General features: G+C 39.3%; 1 protein-coding gene across 2 annotated transcripts in view; it reads right to left on the bottom strand.

The window, feature by feature from the left end:
- Nucleotides 1-17,624, bottom strand: part of LOC102227279 (radixin) — a 48,334-nt gene that overhangs the window by 19,120 nt on the left and 11,590 nt on the right. For both annotated transcript variants that reach the window (XM_005806234.3, XM_023337220.1), the window contains exons 2-3: nt 16,560-16,657; nt 435-518 (exon numbers count right to left, since the gene is read on the bottom strand). In XM_005806234.3, the coding sequence (XP_005806291.1) occupies nt 435-518; nt 16,560-16,571 (96 nt within the window). In that variant the 5' untranslated portion in view covers nt 16,572-16,657. The remainder of the gene's footprint in view (nt 1-434; nt 519-16,559; nt 16,658-17,624) is intronic.

Genomic DNA, 17,624 nt, shown 5'->3' with positions numbered 1-17,624 from the left:
CACTACAGTGTCTGTGAGCTGTAATAACATGGCAATAGACTTGATAATGAAATATTTCTTTAGGTATAAATGATTATTCAGACTCTGCATGCCAGTAGAGGCCAGGCTGGTATTGTCTGAGACGCTAAAGGTCACAGAGAGTGTTGGAAGAGTGGAAAATGTGGATTTATCACAGCTGATAAAATCAGAATGTTCTACAGCAATATCTTAACCTGATTATTTCATAATATCATGCAGCTACAATAATGCTATGCTTCCTGTTAAAACTTTATTCAGAGTCTTAATGAATAAAGACTCTGAGTCCAGAGTCTTTACTCATTAAGACGGTCTAATTAAGATGGAATTAGGTCTAATTCTACTTGGATACATATCTAAACATCTGATGCTTTCAAAGACATGAATGTTTTTTTCTATTCAAAGTAAAACACTCTTGCCTGGTCAAACAGCTGTTTTCCTGTTGTGTTCGGCTGGATGGCGAACTCCAGCTCAGCGTCCATGGTGGTGACGCGCACATTGACCTGGGAAACACAAAAAAAGTTTAAAAGGCCTTTTTAATAGCAGTGTTAAATATCGTCAATACACTGACTAATAAAAATATTTTTTCCTCCTTGGACTGAACATTGCCACAAGTCTCTGGATCTTGAAAATTCCCAAATGTGAGTCCAGCCATCCAGAAATCAAGACAACATCTCCTACATCAACATCATGCTCAGTTCCTCAGGGCTGTGTGTTTGGCCCTCTATTGTTCACACTGATAATGTGAAACCGCCCGTCCACACAGGAGGAAAACTCATTTATTAAATCTGCAAATGGAACCAAAGCAGTGAGACACTCGTAGTAATTGTGACTCGATTTGCAGGAGGAAGTGACAAAGTGTTAGGTTTACGATGAAAGGGATAAAACATGAACTAAATGGAGAAAATCACTAATCGTGACGCCACTTAAGCACCAACAAGCAGGTCCATGATTTTAACAATTGTGAAATATGGATGAACAACACTAGAGGAATTTCTCATGCATCTGAAAACAATCAGTCCCCAACAGAATCCTCACACAACTCTAAAGAGACGTGATTGAAGTGTGTACAAAGTCCTGCATCTCAGCCAAAATTTTACCGGACGATAAATTGTCCCAGCAGTTATTGCAACACACGATAATATTGTTGTTTTGAGACCATTTTCTAGTAATATACTGATAATGGCATAATAATGCCAGTTTGTATTCTCAGACATTAATCAACTTAAACAGGTACTGGTAGACATTTTAAATTTCCAACATAAAACAAATAAATAAAAAACACACACAGCCAAAACTATAAATGAAATCGATTATGAAGTCTCTAAACAAAACAATTGCCTTCATCAGAATGAAAATGATTGCATTCATTTTAATTCACCACTGATTATTGCAACAGGCTTCTGTCTGTCTGGCTGCACTCTGGGCACCTGCACAGGATGGTGAGGGGAGCTAAACAGATCATTGATGAAATCTGATTTAATTTGCTCAGAAAAGAAGGAGAAAACATAATTGTGGCTGACCAAAGGTGAAAATAGAAAGTTTAGGGTTAAATTAGTGTGGGGTTGTACTGTGTGGCACAAAAGAGGGACATCAATGAGTTTTCCTCATTAAAGTGAGGAAAACTAAAATCCAAAGCAAAAACAAACAAATTGCATCCTGAACTTCTGTCAGCTGGTGGGGCAGCCACGGTCATTTCTGCGAGTGTGTCCTGGTGTCGGACTTCTTCTATAAATATGCTTCCGCCATAGTGAACACGTGCACAAACCAGCACCCATAAATGGAGGCTCATGTTTACGCTGTTCCTCTCTGCCAGCCAGCACAAGGGAAGTAGAGAAGAGGGCTCTAATGCTCTACTGAGGAAAAGTCATTAGGAGGATTCCAGGCAGTAACACCTGCAGTCATTTTCCCCTTGTTACCAGTAGCTAGAGAATATTATTTTAAAAGCAGTTTCTTCTGGAAATATGGAATATTTTTTACTACTGATCGTCTTGAAGACGAATGAAAACAAAAAAAAAAGATTTGAAAATCTATTATTTTTAGCACATTTATTGATCCAGTAAAGAAGTATGACACATTCCATGTTTATGTCTGAGAAGTCTACAACCTAAAAGACGAAATACTAATGTAGACTATACAGTAGTGATTGTACAGTCTACAAGAGTAACTGTGTCCCACCTTTTTCTCTCACTATCAGAATTACCAAAATCATTTCTATTTTCTACCCGATGGCAATCATGGCACTAAATTCAAAGGCATAAGAACTTCTGCTCTTGACACCACTTTGTTAAAAATGTAAATTCTGTTGCGACACCTCCAGGCGCTGCAACCATCTTCTGATGTCTATTTATTTCTCATTTTGTACTATTTATTTCTTTATCTTTGTATATTATGTATATACACATAACCTGCATCTTAACTCGAGTCGAGCAAATCTCAATCTCGTTGTAATCTGTTGATGACAATGACAAATAAATCTTATCTTATTATCTTATTTGCTAAATGCCGCAATAATCAGAAGAACGTCAGAAATGTATTTATTAAGCTCTTCAAAATCAGAAGTCTGACCATTCGAAGTGACCCGAAACGAGAGAGAAGTCTGATCTGATTTAACTTCAGACAATCTGACTCAAAGGTGGCCTAATCTTGTACATAGAAACCAAGATGAAAACGTTTCACCAACCGTAACAGAAAAACTCCTGTTTGCTAAACCAATTCGGGACGCTGCCATGAATACTCACATGAGTTTAAGAGAAAAGCGCACTTCACCAAGTGGTAGTCCAAGTTTGCTCAAAATTCATATTATGCCCAGTCCACACGTAGTCGCATAGCGTGTAAAACAGATAGACTTTTACGCATTGTGGCCTTTTGTTCCCATGAAAACTATTTAATATCACTAAAAATGATTTATGAATACTAAGACCTAAGCAGAGTTTCGAGAAATCTCAGTGTTTGCGTGTGTAAGTGAGAATAAATGAAAAAAAAATTACTAGTTTAAGTCGTTTAACATATCTGTTACACAAATTAACCTCTTGGCGCCATGTTTAATTCCTAACAGGAAGTTGTGGGTTTTTTAAGGGAGTCTTTCTCAAACTGTGAGCCGCGGGCGCCCCCTAGTGGTCCGCGAGGCACTGCATGTAGACGACCGTTTATTTGCCGTGACGTCAGCTCAAAGTGCGACGCTACTGCTAGCTTACCAAAGGATTGTGTTCAAAATAATGATGAAAGCTGGCTTAAAACCGGGTTACTCAAAAGAAAAGCTGCAGATACCGGTGGAAAGAAAACAACTCCGGGAATATTATATGATCAGAGGAAGCTAAGTTACAGCTGCTGAGTGTTGATGTGTCGTTCACTAGCCATTGGATTCCTTTGAACGGCTCTATGCGGTGAGGGGTTAGGAGTCGACTCAGTTAGTCTGAACTGTTCCTTGTTTTTTATGACTTTACTTGGTAATGAATGATACTCTGCTTTCAGGTCAACAGCTATTTGTATTTTTATTTCATCAAAAAATATTGAATTAAATAAATACAATTGATAGAAATGAGTTGAATTATTTTTATACTTAACGGTGCAGAAAATATTTTTTTTGTTTCTGTTAAAGCAACTCAACTCAAAAATAGACTCAACTCAAGTCTATTTTTTTCTTCAATTGTGCTTCTAAATCACAAATAGCCCTAAATGTTATTAATTTACATGGTAGTAAAGAACAACTTCTTTTTATTTCTATGTGTTTCGACATCATTGGAAAACTTAGACAATTTCAGAATTTGTAAATAACTCAAAATGCCCAAGTAGACCTGATTGGCAAAGGTTTTAGTTTTGAGCTACACCGCCCCTTGCGTGTTTGGTGTGTTCAAAACGATGCACAGGAGCAGATTTGTGCAGATTTATCTGGATGAAAACATTCCCACGTGTACACCATTATACTTTTTAATGTGGGGGAGACATTTGCTTTTATAGAGAACCGGCTACAAGGCCTTAGACTATTTGTTATTTTTCTATATGTCAAGACAGTAAAAGAAATCTCTGAAATTTGTGGCTATGGCCACCATTTAATAGCTTGGCGTATAAAATAAACAGCAGCTCAACAAGCAAGGATTTTTGTAGCAGGCGGCGTTTCAGTTTTGAATTTCTGTCTATTTCAGCCAATCTTTACCCAAAAAGATGCCTCATACCGAATTATTTATGAAGTAGGGTTTTGTTGACACTGGCAACAGTGAGGTGGAGTACAGCTGCAAAAATAAAAATGTTCACAGGCAGAGGTTTGGTCAGATGGGAAGAGCCACAAATCAGCATCTGCTGACACTGACAGTTGAAAGCAGAGCTATGAAAAGTATTTTAACTCTATTGTGGGATTACTCTGTTGAACCGAACTCTATAATTTATATACAATCACGCACTTGACGTGTTCATCTAAGCGCGGTTCGCTTCCCTCGGGAGGTGTTGCATAGTATGCCGGACTGTTCCATGTTTTTCTGTGCTGCAATACGCAGGCCCACCTCTGCAGCATGGCCGACCAGCACCGACCTCAAGTAACCCTGGCACAGAGCAGAAGACCCAGAGAGACGCAGAGGAGCTGAGCAAGGCAGCAGAGACGAATCCAGCAGCCTTGGGCATAAAACTGCTGAGGAAGTGTGCTCTTGATTTAACACAAACACTCTAAAAACAAGAAGATGCAAATACTTAACTCTCCAAAGAGAATTAGGTTTTAGGGTTAAGATAAAGTTTTGGGCTTGTTTCAGCTCTGCATTTGGGATTATTTTTGGCCTGAGCTAGAGGCTAGGTATTATTTACTCCGCGACGGAAAAAGCCCCCACCGAGATAGCAGGACGGGTTTTATGCGCGCTCTGCTGTTGAGGGAGACGGACGGAGACAGATAACGCCTGTGGTGAACTCGGCGCATCAATCTCAGGCAAGCGGCAGCCAGAAAACACAAGGAGAGCGGTCCGTGCAGTGACCTGAGAAAGATACGACGTGCACGCCAACAAAGCAGCCGAAATTGTTACAGAGAGCACACACACTCTGTCACTTCCTGCTTTCATCAAAGAAACGGAGGGACAACAGATGATTTCTCTAGGAGATGAAGGTGTGTGTGTGTGTATGCAGCTACTCAGTTCTAGATGAGTATGATGATGTGTTTGTGCAGCAGCTGTCAGAGAAGTATGGGAACGCAAGCATATGGTGGTGGCAGCAGTGGGTGTGTATGTGTGTGTCACAAGGAGGCAGCTGCCAGTGCCTCTGTACTGCAGCATAGCAATATAGTTGCTTTACATTGCAAGGACAACACACACAGGGTTTCATTGTTTCGAGCGCGCGCGGAGTCGCACGTTGAGCTTCTGAAGTCTGACTGATAACGTCTCCATAGCAACGTCCTTGGGCCTGATTTTAGTGTAATTTTCTAAAAAGCCTTGTGGCTTCGCAGGGAGGGATTTTAACACTCTGCAGGGCGGCACAGAGAGGCTGAACAATACGAGTTTAAAAGGTCACGACGGGGTCAACAGTGAACGGCAGAAGGGAGAGGGAGGCATTTTCCTTTATGCTTTAGCCACCAAAAAACCCCACAAAAAACATGCGAACGAGTATTAATGAGAAGCATTTAGGAGAATCCCAATATTGATTTGTGAAACGTTTGTTCTGCGAGCAAAAACAAACTTTTAAAATAATCTGTAACAAGAAAGGAAGAATTCGGTCTAGATTTATGTAGTTTACAGTCATGTTCAATAAACTGGATTATTATTGAAACGTTCATTTATTTCAGTGATTCGGTTGCTTCGGTATAAAGTAAAATACTTTATACAGCTCTGGAAAAAGTGAAGAGCCCACTACACTGAACATCATTGAAAACCTCCTGGTTCTTCCACCAAATGTTGATTTCTGAACTCTTCCTGAGTTAAAACATTAGTTTTGTTGTTTCTAAATGAATATAAACTTGTTTTCTTTGCATCATTTGGAAGCACTGCGTCTTTTTTATTTTGACCATTTCTCATTGTCTGCAAATTAATACTTTTTTTTTCACATGTCTTACAGACATGTCAGTAGTTCATAGAATAACAATGTTTATTTCACTCAAACATATACCTATAAAAAGTAAAATTAGAGAAGCTGATCGTTTTAAGTGGTCTCTTACTTTTTTTTGTATATAGATCATTTCCACACATGCTGTTTTCAAACTTTTATTTCTGTTAATTATGATTTTCTGCTTACAACTAATAAAAACCTGACATTTAAGATTAGAATATTACATCAAATCAAGAGAAAAAACTATGATCTTAATGAAAATCATGCTTTTAATCTGGCCAATGAGCCTCTTCTGACATTTTTTTTTAATATGGCTATCTCAATTAGTATTTTAAACAGAAAACAAAGCTAAGTGTAAAATTATGCTGCTCAGATTTGACTGCTAGAATTACTAATTTTGACATGATAAAATGCTGTCCAGGTTCCTTAAAAACTGTGAAGCAGCCCTTTAGATTAGCACAAATAAAACTTCTGCATCAGTAGTGTTCTTTCAGTGCTTGCAGCGTCGGGTCTAAGTTACACACGTCCTTCTTCCGCTCAACTTTCCGTTAATATGCTTGGATACAGGACATTTTAATTTGCTCGATTTAACGCTTTTTTCTTTCTACCAAAAACTGAATGATACAAGTCTTCAGTCTGGTGCTTTGGCCTCAACGAGACCCTTTTTTTTTAAAAAGATAATTTTGTTCACAATTCATTTTATTTGTTGTTTCTGCTGTTTTTTTTTATTTATTTTGGATATTTCAAATGTCTTCCAGTTCCTGTGTTTAAACGCTCATTAGAATTTAAAGTTTATGAATCTTTGAGAATGTGTTCTTCCCATTACTACTACTGTGTTAATTGAAAATGCTCTCAAAACAACAATATTATCGTTTGTCACAATTAGTTCTGGGACAATTTGTCGTCCGGCAAAATTTGTCACTCCGACAGGCCGGGCCCTGTCCTTCTGTGGTTAACCCCACCTGTGGAGGGGTGGCAGTGAGAGATACAATAAAATCAGATGACACTTATTCCTGGAGCAATGCAACAGCACGCTGTCCTGACCATGCAGAGTAAGATGAAAGCAAGGACCTTCATGCACCTGCAGGAAGTCATGTTTTAGCATGCAAGTAAGTGAGCGAGTTTGCGAAACAGATAAGGAAGCAGAGGAATGTCTTCTCCCTGATAACCGAATACGTTAACAGATAAAGTCGGTAGTTTCAGCCTTCGCACAGACCGCAATCCATAATGTCAGTGCTACTGATAAAACCTTCCCTGCTCATGTGTCACAGAGATAGATAATATTCTGTTGCTCACATCATAAACTAAATCCTGTGATATCGGCCAAAACTATTGTTTTAACTTCTTTTATTTTGGCTCCTAGTATGAATGAAGCAAAGGCCAGTGATGCCAACACTGAAATATTTTTCAAACTATAAAAGTAGGAGACGCTTAAAGAACGCTGCGTAAAACTAGAAACTGTAGCTTCATGGTCAAGGACAACTGCTGCACGTGTGAAACAAATTTCTATCCACAAAGATTGTTTATACAGTGAGACAGTAAATCATGAAAACATATATAAGTATTACGCCATTAAAGATCTACTACAGAGATCCAATGAGAGCCAGAGAGCTCCGCTCATATGTAAATAATCAACACCACTGAGTCATTCGGTAACCAAGAGCACTTTCACTCCATTCAGGTCAGAACAGAAATGTGGTGCATAAGCTGTTACTACCACACTTAACATTGCACAAGTGTTGCAATGCTAAACAGTTGGAAAATCCACGAAAACACGAGGAGAAACCACCGACTGCAGCGACCGGGCCATGTGGTTTTCTGATTGAAAGCGTACAGCTACCGTTAGCACTCATCCGTTAGCATCCAAACCAAGCAGCCTGATTGTTTTGGCCCGTAGGAGATATTACTATTGATTAGGGATGTCCCAATATGTTAGACTTTGACAAGTGGTCTAACATATAATCAATCCCACATCCCAGGAGATTTGCACTCGACTCTCCCTGAAGATGCAACAAGTAACAAAATGGAGCCAAGATGATAAAACAAAAGCTAATAACAGAAGTTAATCTACTGGGCCAGCAGGGAGCAAAATAAGAAGCCTGAAGGCATTTTAAACTAGCAGCAGTTTAAAATAATTAAAGTATTTACTGAAAGGTTTCCCCCAGAAAACCTGCTAAGCCCGGTGGTTGGTTGCCAGGGCAGGCATTCATCCAGCGGCCCGTCGTGTTTTTGAGTTAAAAAATGTTTAAAGTTGACAGGAAATTTTAAAATATCACTTGATAATTATGCATTATTGAAAGATTGGAAGATTAGTACCTGAACACCAACTATAAAGTCTTAAAAAATGCAAACATTAAAAAAAAAAAACAACCTTAAATAAATAAGCAATGCTTAGCCTGGTGGGGGCACAAGTAAAGTCTGGTGGCCCACCAGACTTATAATACACTGAGGGGAAACCCTGTACTGGGTTTACTTCAGGCTCGGGCCTCTAATTAGAGTTAATTAGTTGGGTTGGATTATTACTTAAACTGTAGTTTGAACAATTGAAAAAGGCAAGCATATGCGTTTCAAAGGGGGTCTCTAGAAATGATAATAAAAGGTGAAAGGATGCAAATTAAAGTTCTTCAGAATCTGTTAAGTCAGACACATCTGGCAGGTGCACCTCTGGTATCACTTAAATAGCACAGAGACTTATTGCAAAAGTGTATTTCAAGATACTGTGACTCATGTGCATAACACTACATGTGACCATATATTTTTTTTAGGGACCAAAAGTCGAGGAAAAGAAAAAGTTGGACTCCCCCTGACCCCAAACAAGTCCTAGGTTTTGCAGCTGACTTTGTTATGAATAGGAAACCTTAGTCACAATCAGAAAGTGTTGCATGTTGATGAAACCATATTTAGTGTTTTCTTATTAACTTACTCCAATGCAAAATTGAAGTAAATGAGCGACTCTGATACGAATGTTTGCTTATTATTCTAAAGCGTATTTTGTAGCTGTGGGATAAGTGTTCCAAGAACGAGACGACGAAACTTTCTGACTTTACAGATAAATGATGCAGAAAATGGTGTGTATTTGTACGAGTCTGTGGATCAAATGGAGCGTCTCTTACTTTTATGAACATCTTAAGAGGTGGCAGAGCTGGCAATCTTTTAGATGCGCATCTGATCAAAGAAAAGCATAAGCAATACTGAAGGTCCGTTTCTCTCTCGTCTTCCAGGTCTATAAATGACTCGTGATACTTCCAGTTAATTCAACATGCGAATCTGCAGTGAGGAAACAAAAATCGCTCTGACCGAGCTTCTATTCAGCCGCAGATTGTACATCCGAGGCAGCAGCTGGAGGTCTTGTTTGGGCGGGTGGGGTTTGATCGAGAGCAATTTCTCCGTCCTTCAGCGCCAAGCGACCCAGCGGGGAGGCCTGTTGTCACCGATTGTTCCCGCCTTCAGTTTGCCGATTGAAATTGTAGCTGGTTAACGCCACGGAACAATGCGGGCCGTGTGTTTGTAGCCGTCTGTGTTTGCCAGCATCCTTGAGTAACTCTGTGTTTTGTACAAGTAGTGACAGCTAAATACCAGGCTAGTGTGTACAGGCGGAGGCCGCCCACGCGCCACAGCCCACCTGTTGACTGTGTTTGAGACTGAATGAGAGAAGCCATGATTAAAAGCTGCTGAGCTGCTTTATGCAGGATTTAAGGCCAAACCAGGTCATGTCGTCTTGACCTCGTCTGTTAGCGGCTATTAATTTTCATTTCCACAATGATGTTTGCTTTTTACACCTCAATCCCTCATTTACTCCTCCACACTCGTATTCCACCAACCAACATTTCCCCTCCTACTTTCTAACTAATTCCTGGTTTTATATTATTTGATGTGTTAAAGGAGGCTTTAAGCAGTTTGTATGTTAAACGATTCAGGAAGTATCACGAGTGTATGAGATGAGATTGAGCCGCCGTCCTGCCAGGTCCATGAGTCGTTCCTGGAGTTGATGAATTTCAAAGAATTTGCAAACGGCTCTGCTGTGTGGGCGGATCTGGACTGGCAGAAAATACATTTTATGCAGACATGAAAAGTGATGAGAACATAATCAATGCTTGTATTTCTTTTCTCCAAGAACTGTGCGACTAGAGTGTATTTAGTCCTCTTCCTCTCCCTTTTATTTTATAAATGTTTTGTTTTGAACACTGAATTAAAATCAGACACTTTTTGACTACATTTATCCTCCAATTAAACTTCTCTTCCGAAAAGCATTTGAATATCACAAGGTTTAAACTTATACCTAAACATATAACTGCTGCCAATGTTAGTTGTACTCCAACAAAGGGCATCGATTAGTGCTACTTTAATACTTTAAGTGCCAACAGCATGTTCAGTCTGTTGAACACAAATGAGATGCAAAAAGTCAGAGGGTGTTGAAAGCTTTGTAAAAAAAAATAAAAAGGAATTTTAAAAAACGAGAAAGAAGTTAGCAACATCCAGCTTTATTGCAACAGACAAACTCAGAGATATTCAACAAAACTGCAACTGGATGGAGTTTTTTTAACCACGGAGTTGCCATAGCAATAAAACTGAATGTAATTGACATGAAAAAGAGAGCATGGATGATGTCGTTTCTGTTTATATGTATACACTGTGTTGTCTTTATGACCAGAAGTTAATAAAAAGAAAAGACAAAAGAAAAACAAAAAGCTTTTTGAACACCCGTTTGTCGGCACATTTTGCGACGTCAGGAGATATTTGTTGCATCCCCACACTGGCTCAGAGAATAGACTTTAAAATATTGTTAGGTTATAAATTACTAAACTGCCTGGAGCCAAAATACATTAGAAACTTGTTGTTGTATCAACTTTCCAGACATTTCAGGTCTTCTGGTTCTGGTTCTGCTCTGCATCCCCAGAACCAAACATGTAGAAGCAGCATTCAGCTTCTATGTGCCACAAATCTGGAACAAACTTCCATGAAACTGTAAAACAGTTGAAACACTGAGCTCCTTTAAATCAAAGCTAAAAACCCAACTGGTTGGAGTTGCTTTTGAGCCACAATAAATGGAAAATTGATCAACATATTTGACGTGCTTTAATGGGTCTGATTATGGCACTCGTCAAAATGTGGCGTCTGTCACCGTTTTCTCAATTGTTGACTGCATGTCATGTCGTTGATAGTGAAGCTCGTCTCCATTTTACAAAAGTATTACAATTTAGGACACCATTGAAGAAGTCAAACTGCATTATGGCTACTACTGGGCAACTCAAATATTTGTTAATTTATTAATATTGCCAACATCTTCATATGTGGTTGATGCTAAAAAAAATTTTTATTTTTTGAAGAATTTTTCCAGTTAAGATTCAAACCGCAGGTCATTTGCTGCTCCTGAAGTTGGCACAAAACTCGACAAAGACTCCGTCATGCCACCTGGAGGTATTTGAGCTGCGAGTCAGACGGAGTGAAGCAGCACAACAGAGCTAGCTACATAATCTCAAAGGCTGACGCTCCTTTAGGGGAATTCATTGGGCTGCTACAAAACATTCCACGAGAGAGTGTAGCGATATTTGAGGAGAGCGGGTAAGCTTCCCAGCGAATTTCACACCCTACCTAGAGCTAGATTTAGTGACTTGGATAATTCCTATTATATTGATGAAAATGGGCCTCTGAAATATTTAAACCCTCCAGCAAAGCCCCAGTGCTGCAGCCCCACCCCCTCCAACTCTCACTTCCACAAAGCCCTGGCTCTCAGGGACAGCACCGCTAGCAGAGGCAGCATGTGTGTAACGCAGCAATAAAATCAATAATGCACAATGTCCCATCACCTCACACACCCTCCGTTAAAAGGTCTTGTAAAACAACCAAAAGAAACGCTGGACAAAACACACACAAATTAAGGCACTCAAGATGTCAAATAAATGCTACTAGCATAAACACACAATCACAACGTAGATCTTTCTTCATGCAGAGTGCATGAAAACGTTTGTATTGATTGTCAAAGTCTTAGCTAGCCTTACTGACGCACAACAAATAAATAAAAAACATGCAGCTACTTAAACCATGCAAACACTGGAATGGTTGATCTGCTGCAGGACCTAGATGAATTTATCATCTGGTCTAAAGTCATGTTTTATACAGAAAATCAGCTCTGGAGAGACAAATTCAGCTGCTCATAAGAGCAACAACAATGCAAAGAGTTGCCTTTAATTCTAGGTTTGAATTAAACATAATTTAAGAGGCGCAAAGTATGGGGAAAATGTCAATACAAGTGAATGCCAATGGAAGCAAGACTTTTTAAAATCAATATTAAGGGATTAGTGACTTAAAACTATTAAAAATTATTTCACTTGCATCAACAAATCTTTCCCCATGTTACAAGTGACAAACCTTTGGCAGTGGAGCAAGTACTTTTTAAAAAAATCAAAATTAAGAAATTATTGACTTAAAACAAGTTTATATCTTGCTGAGAATTTACTTGTAAGTTAGTTTTCTCTCATTTCAAGTGGACCAAGATGTTTGTGCTAGAATCTGGACCAAAAATACGTTGTAAAATTTGGTGTTTTCTGCCGTGTATCACATTAACGTTGAAGACAAAAATTCAGCTCAACAGACTCCAGGGGCTTCACCAGGCGTCCTGAAATAAATGGATGTTTTTTTTTCTTCTAAAAACTGGTCAGTCTTGTACTTTCACATCAGCCTCGCCTGTTTATTTTTAGCCACCAACAGCAGCGCGGTGCAACAATGGGATGCGAGGTAAAAGACTTTAAGCCGAATCCTCTTCATTCAATTTAATCACCACTTCTTTGTAAAAAAAAAAAAAAACAAGCCTTTCCTAGTTACTTACATAAAAGCGGGTTTGTACAACCCCCCGCTTATGAAAGAGGTGAGCGTGACACACAAGAGTACCATTAAAACACAGCTCTAGGGCAGGTGAAGGTGCAGAGCAAATTCAATTTTAAAGGCTTTGCCTGCGAGTACTTTCTTTTTTTCGTGTGGTTTTATGTGGCAGGCAGAAGGTTTTTATAGGATTCAATAAAGTAAAAAAAAAAAAACAATTGCTGCAGCTCTTATTTGCCGTTCTTCATCTATAAGTTAATGGAGAAAAGCTCCCAGAGCAGAGTGACGTTTAAAAAAAAAATAACGCAAACAAGATTCATTAATGAAACGGTAAAAGCAGCTGATGAGTTTACTTTCCTGCTGTAACGTTTAATGTCAAAGGGCGGCTTAATGTAACCGGAGTGGGGTTTCCCCCCCCGAGGGCAGCAGGGGTATCGTTTTTCTGGACTGGTCACAGACAAAGTGCTTGTCACTCAGTCCTTCCCAAATCCTCTTTTACCCTTTGTGTACTTTTATTTTCTATGTTTAGATGATCTAAGCTCGAGCTCTTCATTTCAACTTTCTCTTTCGCTCTCGTCGCTTTTAAACCCCGTCGGTCCCGCTGTCATTTCCAGAATCTCCCCGAATCGATTGTTGGAAGAGAAAGCAGACGATCGCTTCCCATGAAATCCATCGCGGTGCAAAATAACAGACGTTTAGAGGAGGAGACAGCGCACCGGTACCGCTTGGGTTACGTTCACACTGCACGTTCTGAAGCACAGCTCTTACAATTTTGTTCAAATCAATTTTTTTTTCACACTATTAATTAAATACAATGGTTTACCAGGTGGTGATGATGCACCGATCCACATTTTTCACTTTAAATACTGATATTTGAGGTTTAATATTGGCTGTGGTACTGAATTGACTTAAAATGGGTTTTGCTTTAAACACAGACATCAAAGTCCTGCACCAATGCAGCACACTTAAAGACACCAGTAGCATTATAAGCCTGGTCAAACATGTAAAAAACAACCTTAATTTGTTCAGTCGGTTCAATTAGGAGTAAAACGGCCAATGTAAAATAAATAATAAGGACCTGAAACAATAAGGCTGACTACCTTGGTCAAACATGTAAAAAATAAACTGCAACAAACCTTGCTTCAAAGGAAAATTTAAATTAGTCTAAGTTAGTTTAGAATAACTTGAAATATTGCGTGAGCCTAATCATCAACAAGTCATTCAGTCCAACAGAGCTAACATGCTAATATTAGTCCGGCAAGTCGGTTCTGCGTCAACAGAGACAAGACATGAGATTATTGGAGACTTTGACGGCGTGCCTTTGGTCACTCATCTTTAAAAACTAGTTTTATACACGTGTGGAGCAGAATATGAAGGTGTTGTTGTTGACTGGTGAACATTTCTCTGTCGCCATTGAAACAATAAATCAACTGTAGTTGTCATGCCAGGCCACTGTATGGCGCTGTGATTTGGCATGTCGTCGATGCGCTTTAACCCTTAGCCTCCACCTCATGCTGTACATGCGCTTCCCAACCTGCGGAGAACTTCACAGCAAAGTTTCACTCAGACCTGGTTTCAAAAGAAAGTCTCCGATTACTGGAGACGTGTAAACGAGCGGCAACAAAAAATGTTACGGTTTTGCTGAAAACTGGGCCTAAAAACATCCCAGAGAAAGTCCAGTTAACGTTACACTTTAAAATAAGCATTAAAAGTAGCAAAAACTCTATTTTGAATGACTAATTTATTGAATTTAATTAATCCTTCACCTTTGATTCACTGCTGCTTTGTTTCATCTTGATCACATATCACTGGACTCTATGCAGAAACTGTTCCTGGCCAAATTCCCCATTACCAAGATTAATGAACCACTCACCTAACAATCACTCACAGACTCTGTAACTACATGAGGAGCCAGCGTGTAGCGAGATAAATAAAAAGTCAGAACAAGCCGTATACAACGATCACAGCTTTCACTGATGTCTAGTCGATGTCTTCTGTTAGAAATGCTGCTCAGCAGGAGGGAAAGGAGAATGGAAAATACATTTATCTTTGAAATGAGTCTCGCATGAAAGAAATAAAAATGCCAACTGATTAATTTGTGCTCTAGTAAAAGTACCGCAATATTCAGTACTTGGGTTTCAATATTTCTTCAGTTTAGGGATGGACATTTATTGTATCGTCTATCGTGACAAATTTATCGCAACAAGAGTTCCAATTAATGACGTTTAAGCCCCGTAAAATTGTCCATATTGTCGGGAATCAGGATTGTTAGTTTTACAGTTTTCTCAAATGCTTGTTCAATGAGCAAGCGTCAACAAATATTAATAAATTTGCGAAAACGATTAAATGCAGGTCCTGTGCGCACTTTTTTGTAACTCATTTCCTAAAAAAAATGTAATTAAATTTTTTTTTAAAAAGCGCACCACAATGTTTTACAAGAGCAGAGAGACACACAGTCACAGCCTTACAGGTCCCTAAAAAAGTAGCAACAAATATCTCACTTTTATCGTCATCACAATAATATTACAAAACATTGTGATCAAACTTTTAAGTCCGTATCATCTACTTTAGCTTCCAGCTGATCAAGTGTAACTCTGTCGCAGCCCAATCTCAGCCCACGTGTCGCAGGAACATGAAAGCTTCCTGTGTCCCTCAATGTAAAAATAGAGCTGATAAAGTCTCTTTGTGCAAATCTCTAGAAACAAATTGTCTGACTGTCGTACTTCTTAGTGAATCTGTGTGTTTTCCCAAAACTATGTGTTCTCATGTTACATTTTGTGTCCGACTGCTGGAAAGGTTCAGACCAGCATGAAACTTAAAGCAGCGTGTTAGTTATGAGTGGCACCAATCACAGTTACCCCCACAGCTTCATGTGGGATCAGTGATTCAGGGATAAACAAGAGAGCATCTTTGGCACACAGCTCGTAAAAGTGGGTCTAAAAATGTGCATTTCAATAAATTCCACCCCTACAAGGCTTTTTTTCTTGAAAAGTGGAATTGCAAAGCTTGATGTACCGATAGCTCCTGATTGCTTTCCATTCACAATGTGGAAAGCAATCAGGAATCCACAAATGGTAGATTTCTTCTTTAAAACATCCTAAATATCAATGCAGTTACTTCCCCTCGCTCATATCAGCTCTGGAACATCTCTGAACCACAGATAATTAAAAACTTTAAAGACTAGGACCACCCAGCAAAGAAATCAGTCTTTTGGTCTAGTTTCCAGTGCAGATGTCTGAGTACACTTGAAATAAGACAAAACTAAAAAGTAACTTCTCAGCAAGACACAGGACCTTGATTTAAATCAATAATTACTTACTATTGAGAAAAAATACTAGTTCCGCTGGCAGATTATTTCACTTGTAACATAGAAAAAACTAATTGTTATAAATGAAAAAATCTTCCAGTGGAACTAATAATTTTCCATCAATATTGAAGGAATTAGTGTCTTAAAACTAACTCCTACATCTTGCCAAGAAGTGTCTTAAGTTAGTTTTGTGATCTTGTGCTTTTGCAGTGCATGGCAGAACAACCTCCCTGTAATTGAAGAGGAACAACTTCCTTCCTGAGGCGACTTAATATAGCACAAAGTGTGGAGGGGGTCTAAACATGAACCACACGCAGCACTTTGCATGTCGGCAGAGAACAGGATTGACTGTGAAACACCAATTAATCCGCGCTGTAATCCCAGCACATCGGGTACCAACCGGTTTGGGCATCTTTCTCTCTCCTCCCGTTCCCCGTCGCTGATGAAACTGAAAGAAGTCGTCCTCCGTCTTCCTGCCGCACTCTGGGGCACCGCCGCCTAAAACACAAATAAAAACCCAAAGATGTTTAGAAACAACAACAAGAAAAATAATGAATCAATTAATTTACATTCCTTCTGATTAGCTCTTTTTTAGGGTTTTTCCCCCCTTGTCTACTACAAGCCTGGTGGTCCAGCATGCTTTACGTCAGATATACAGTAATTCCCCCAGCAAGGACTCCGTGGTGCATTGAATCGCCCAACAAAGAACGGTCGGAGGTATTAGTGGAAGCCAGTGGGAACAGCAGCAGCTCAGCCGCGAAGAGGTAGGCCACGCAAAATCCCAGAGCAGAGTCAGCAGATGCTGAGGTGAGCAGAGTAGAGAGGACAGCAACGGGACGGGTTTCCGTGGCCTTACATCAACCGTACCGGACGGAGTTTCATGAAGCGTAGCATCAATTGACTCTGAGCACCACTTAAACACTCAAGGACCACCAAACGTGAAATCGCTCCGCAATAACACAACGTCTTGCCACCTGAGGTGACAATATGTCGTTCAAGAAGGCTGGTGGTGTTCTGTAAATATGACCGGCTTCGACAAAACCATGAACACGTCAACTTGGGGCGTTTTGAGTCATCCAAAGATTCTGAAAGTGTGGATTCTAAGCTTTCCAAGGACTCCAAACACATGAAAATCACTAAAGAAGTCGTTTTTTTACTACAAGTGTGTGCATTAATAACATTTAGAGCTATTTAAGATGATATTAGTCATTTAGAAGCATAATAAAAGAAAAATGGAAATGAAACATAATTTTTGACCAAATGGAGAATGGCCAAAAATTCAAATAAAAACTTTAAAAACCTTAAAAACTTTGTGGAAGCCCTTCTGAGAAGAGCTAAAGTAGTTTGAGCTGCAAAGTGTGGGTCAATGTCATATTAAAGCCTATGGATTAAGAATGGGATGTCACTCAAGTGCATGTGTGTGTGAAGGCAAATAAGCAAATAAGTTACTTATAAGATCATGTGT

This window comes from Xiphophorus maculatus, chromosome 7, assembly GCF_002775205.1.
Source record: "Xiphophorus maculatus strain JP 163 A chromosome 7, X_maculatus-5.0-male, whole genome shotgun sequence".
Taxonomy (NCBI): Eukaryota; Metazoa; Chordata; class Actinopteri; order Cyprinodontiformes; family Poeciliidae; genus Xiphophorus; species Xiphophorus maculatus.
The sequence above is the reverse complement of the archived record's forward strand: the minus strand, read 5'-3'. Positions and strand labels throughout refer to the sequence as shown.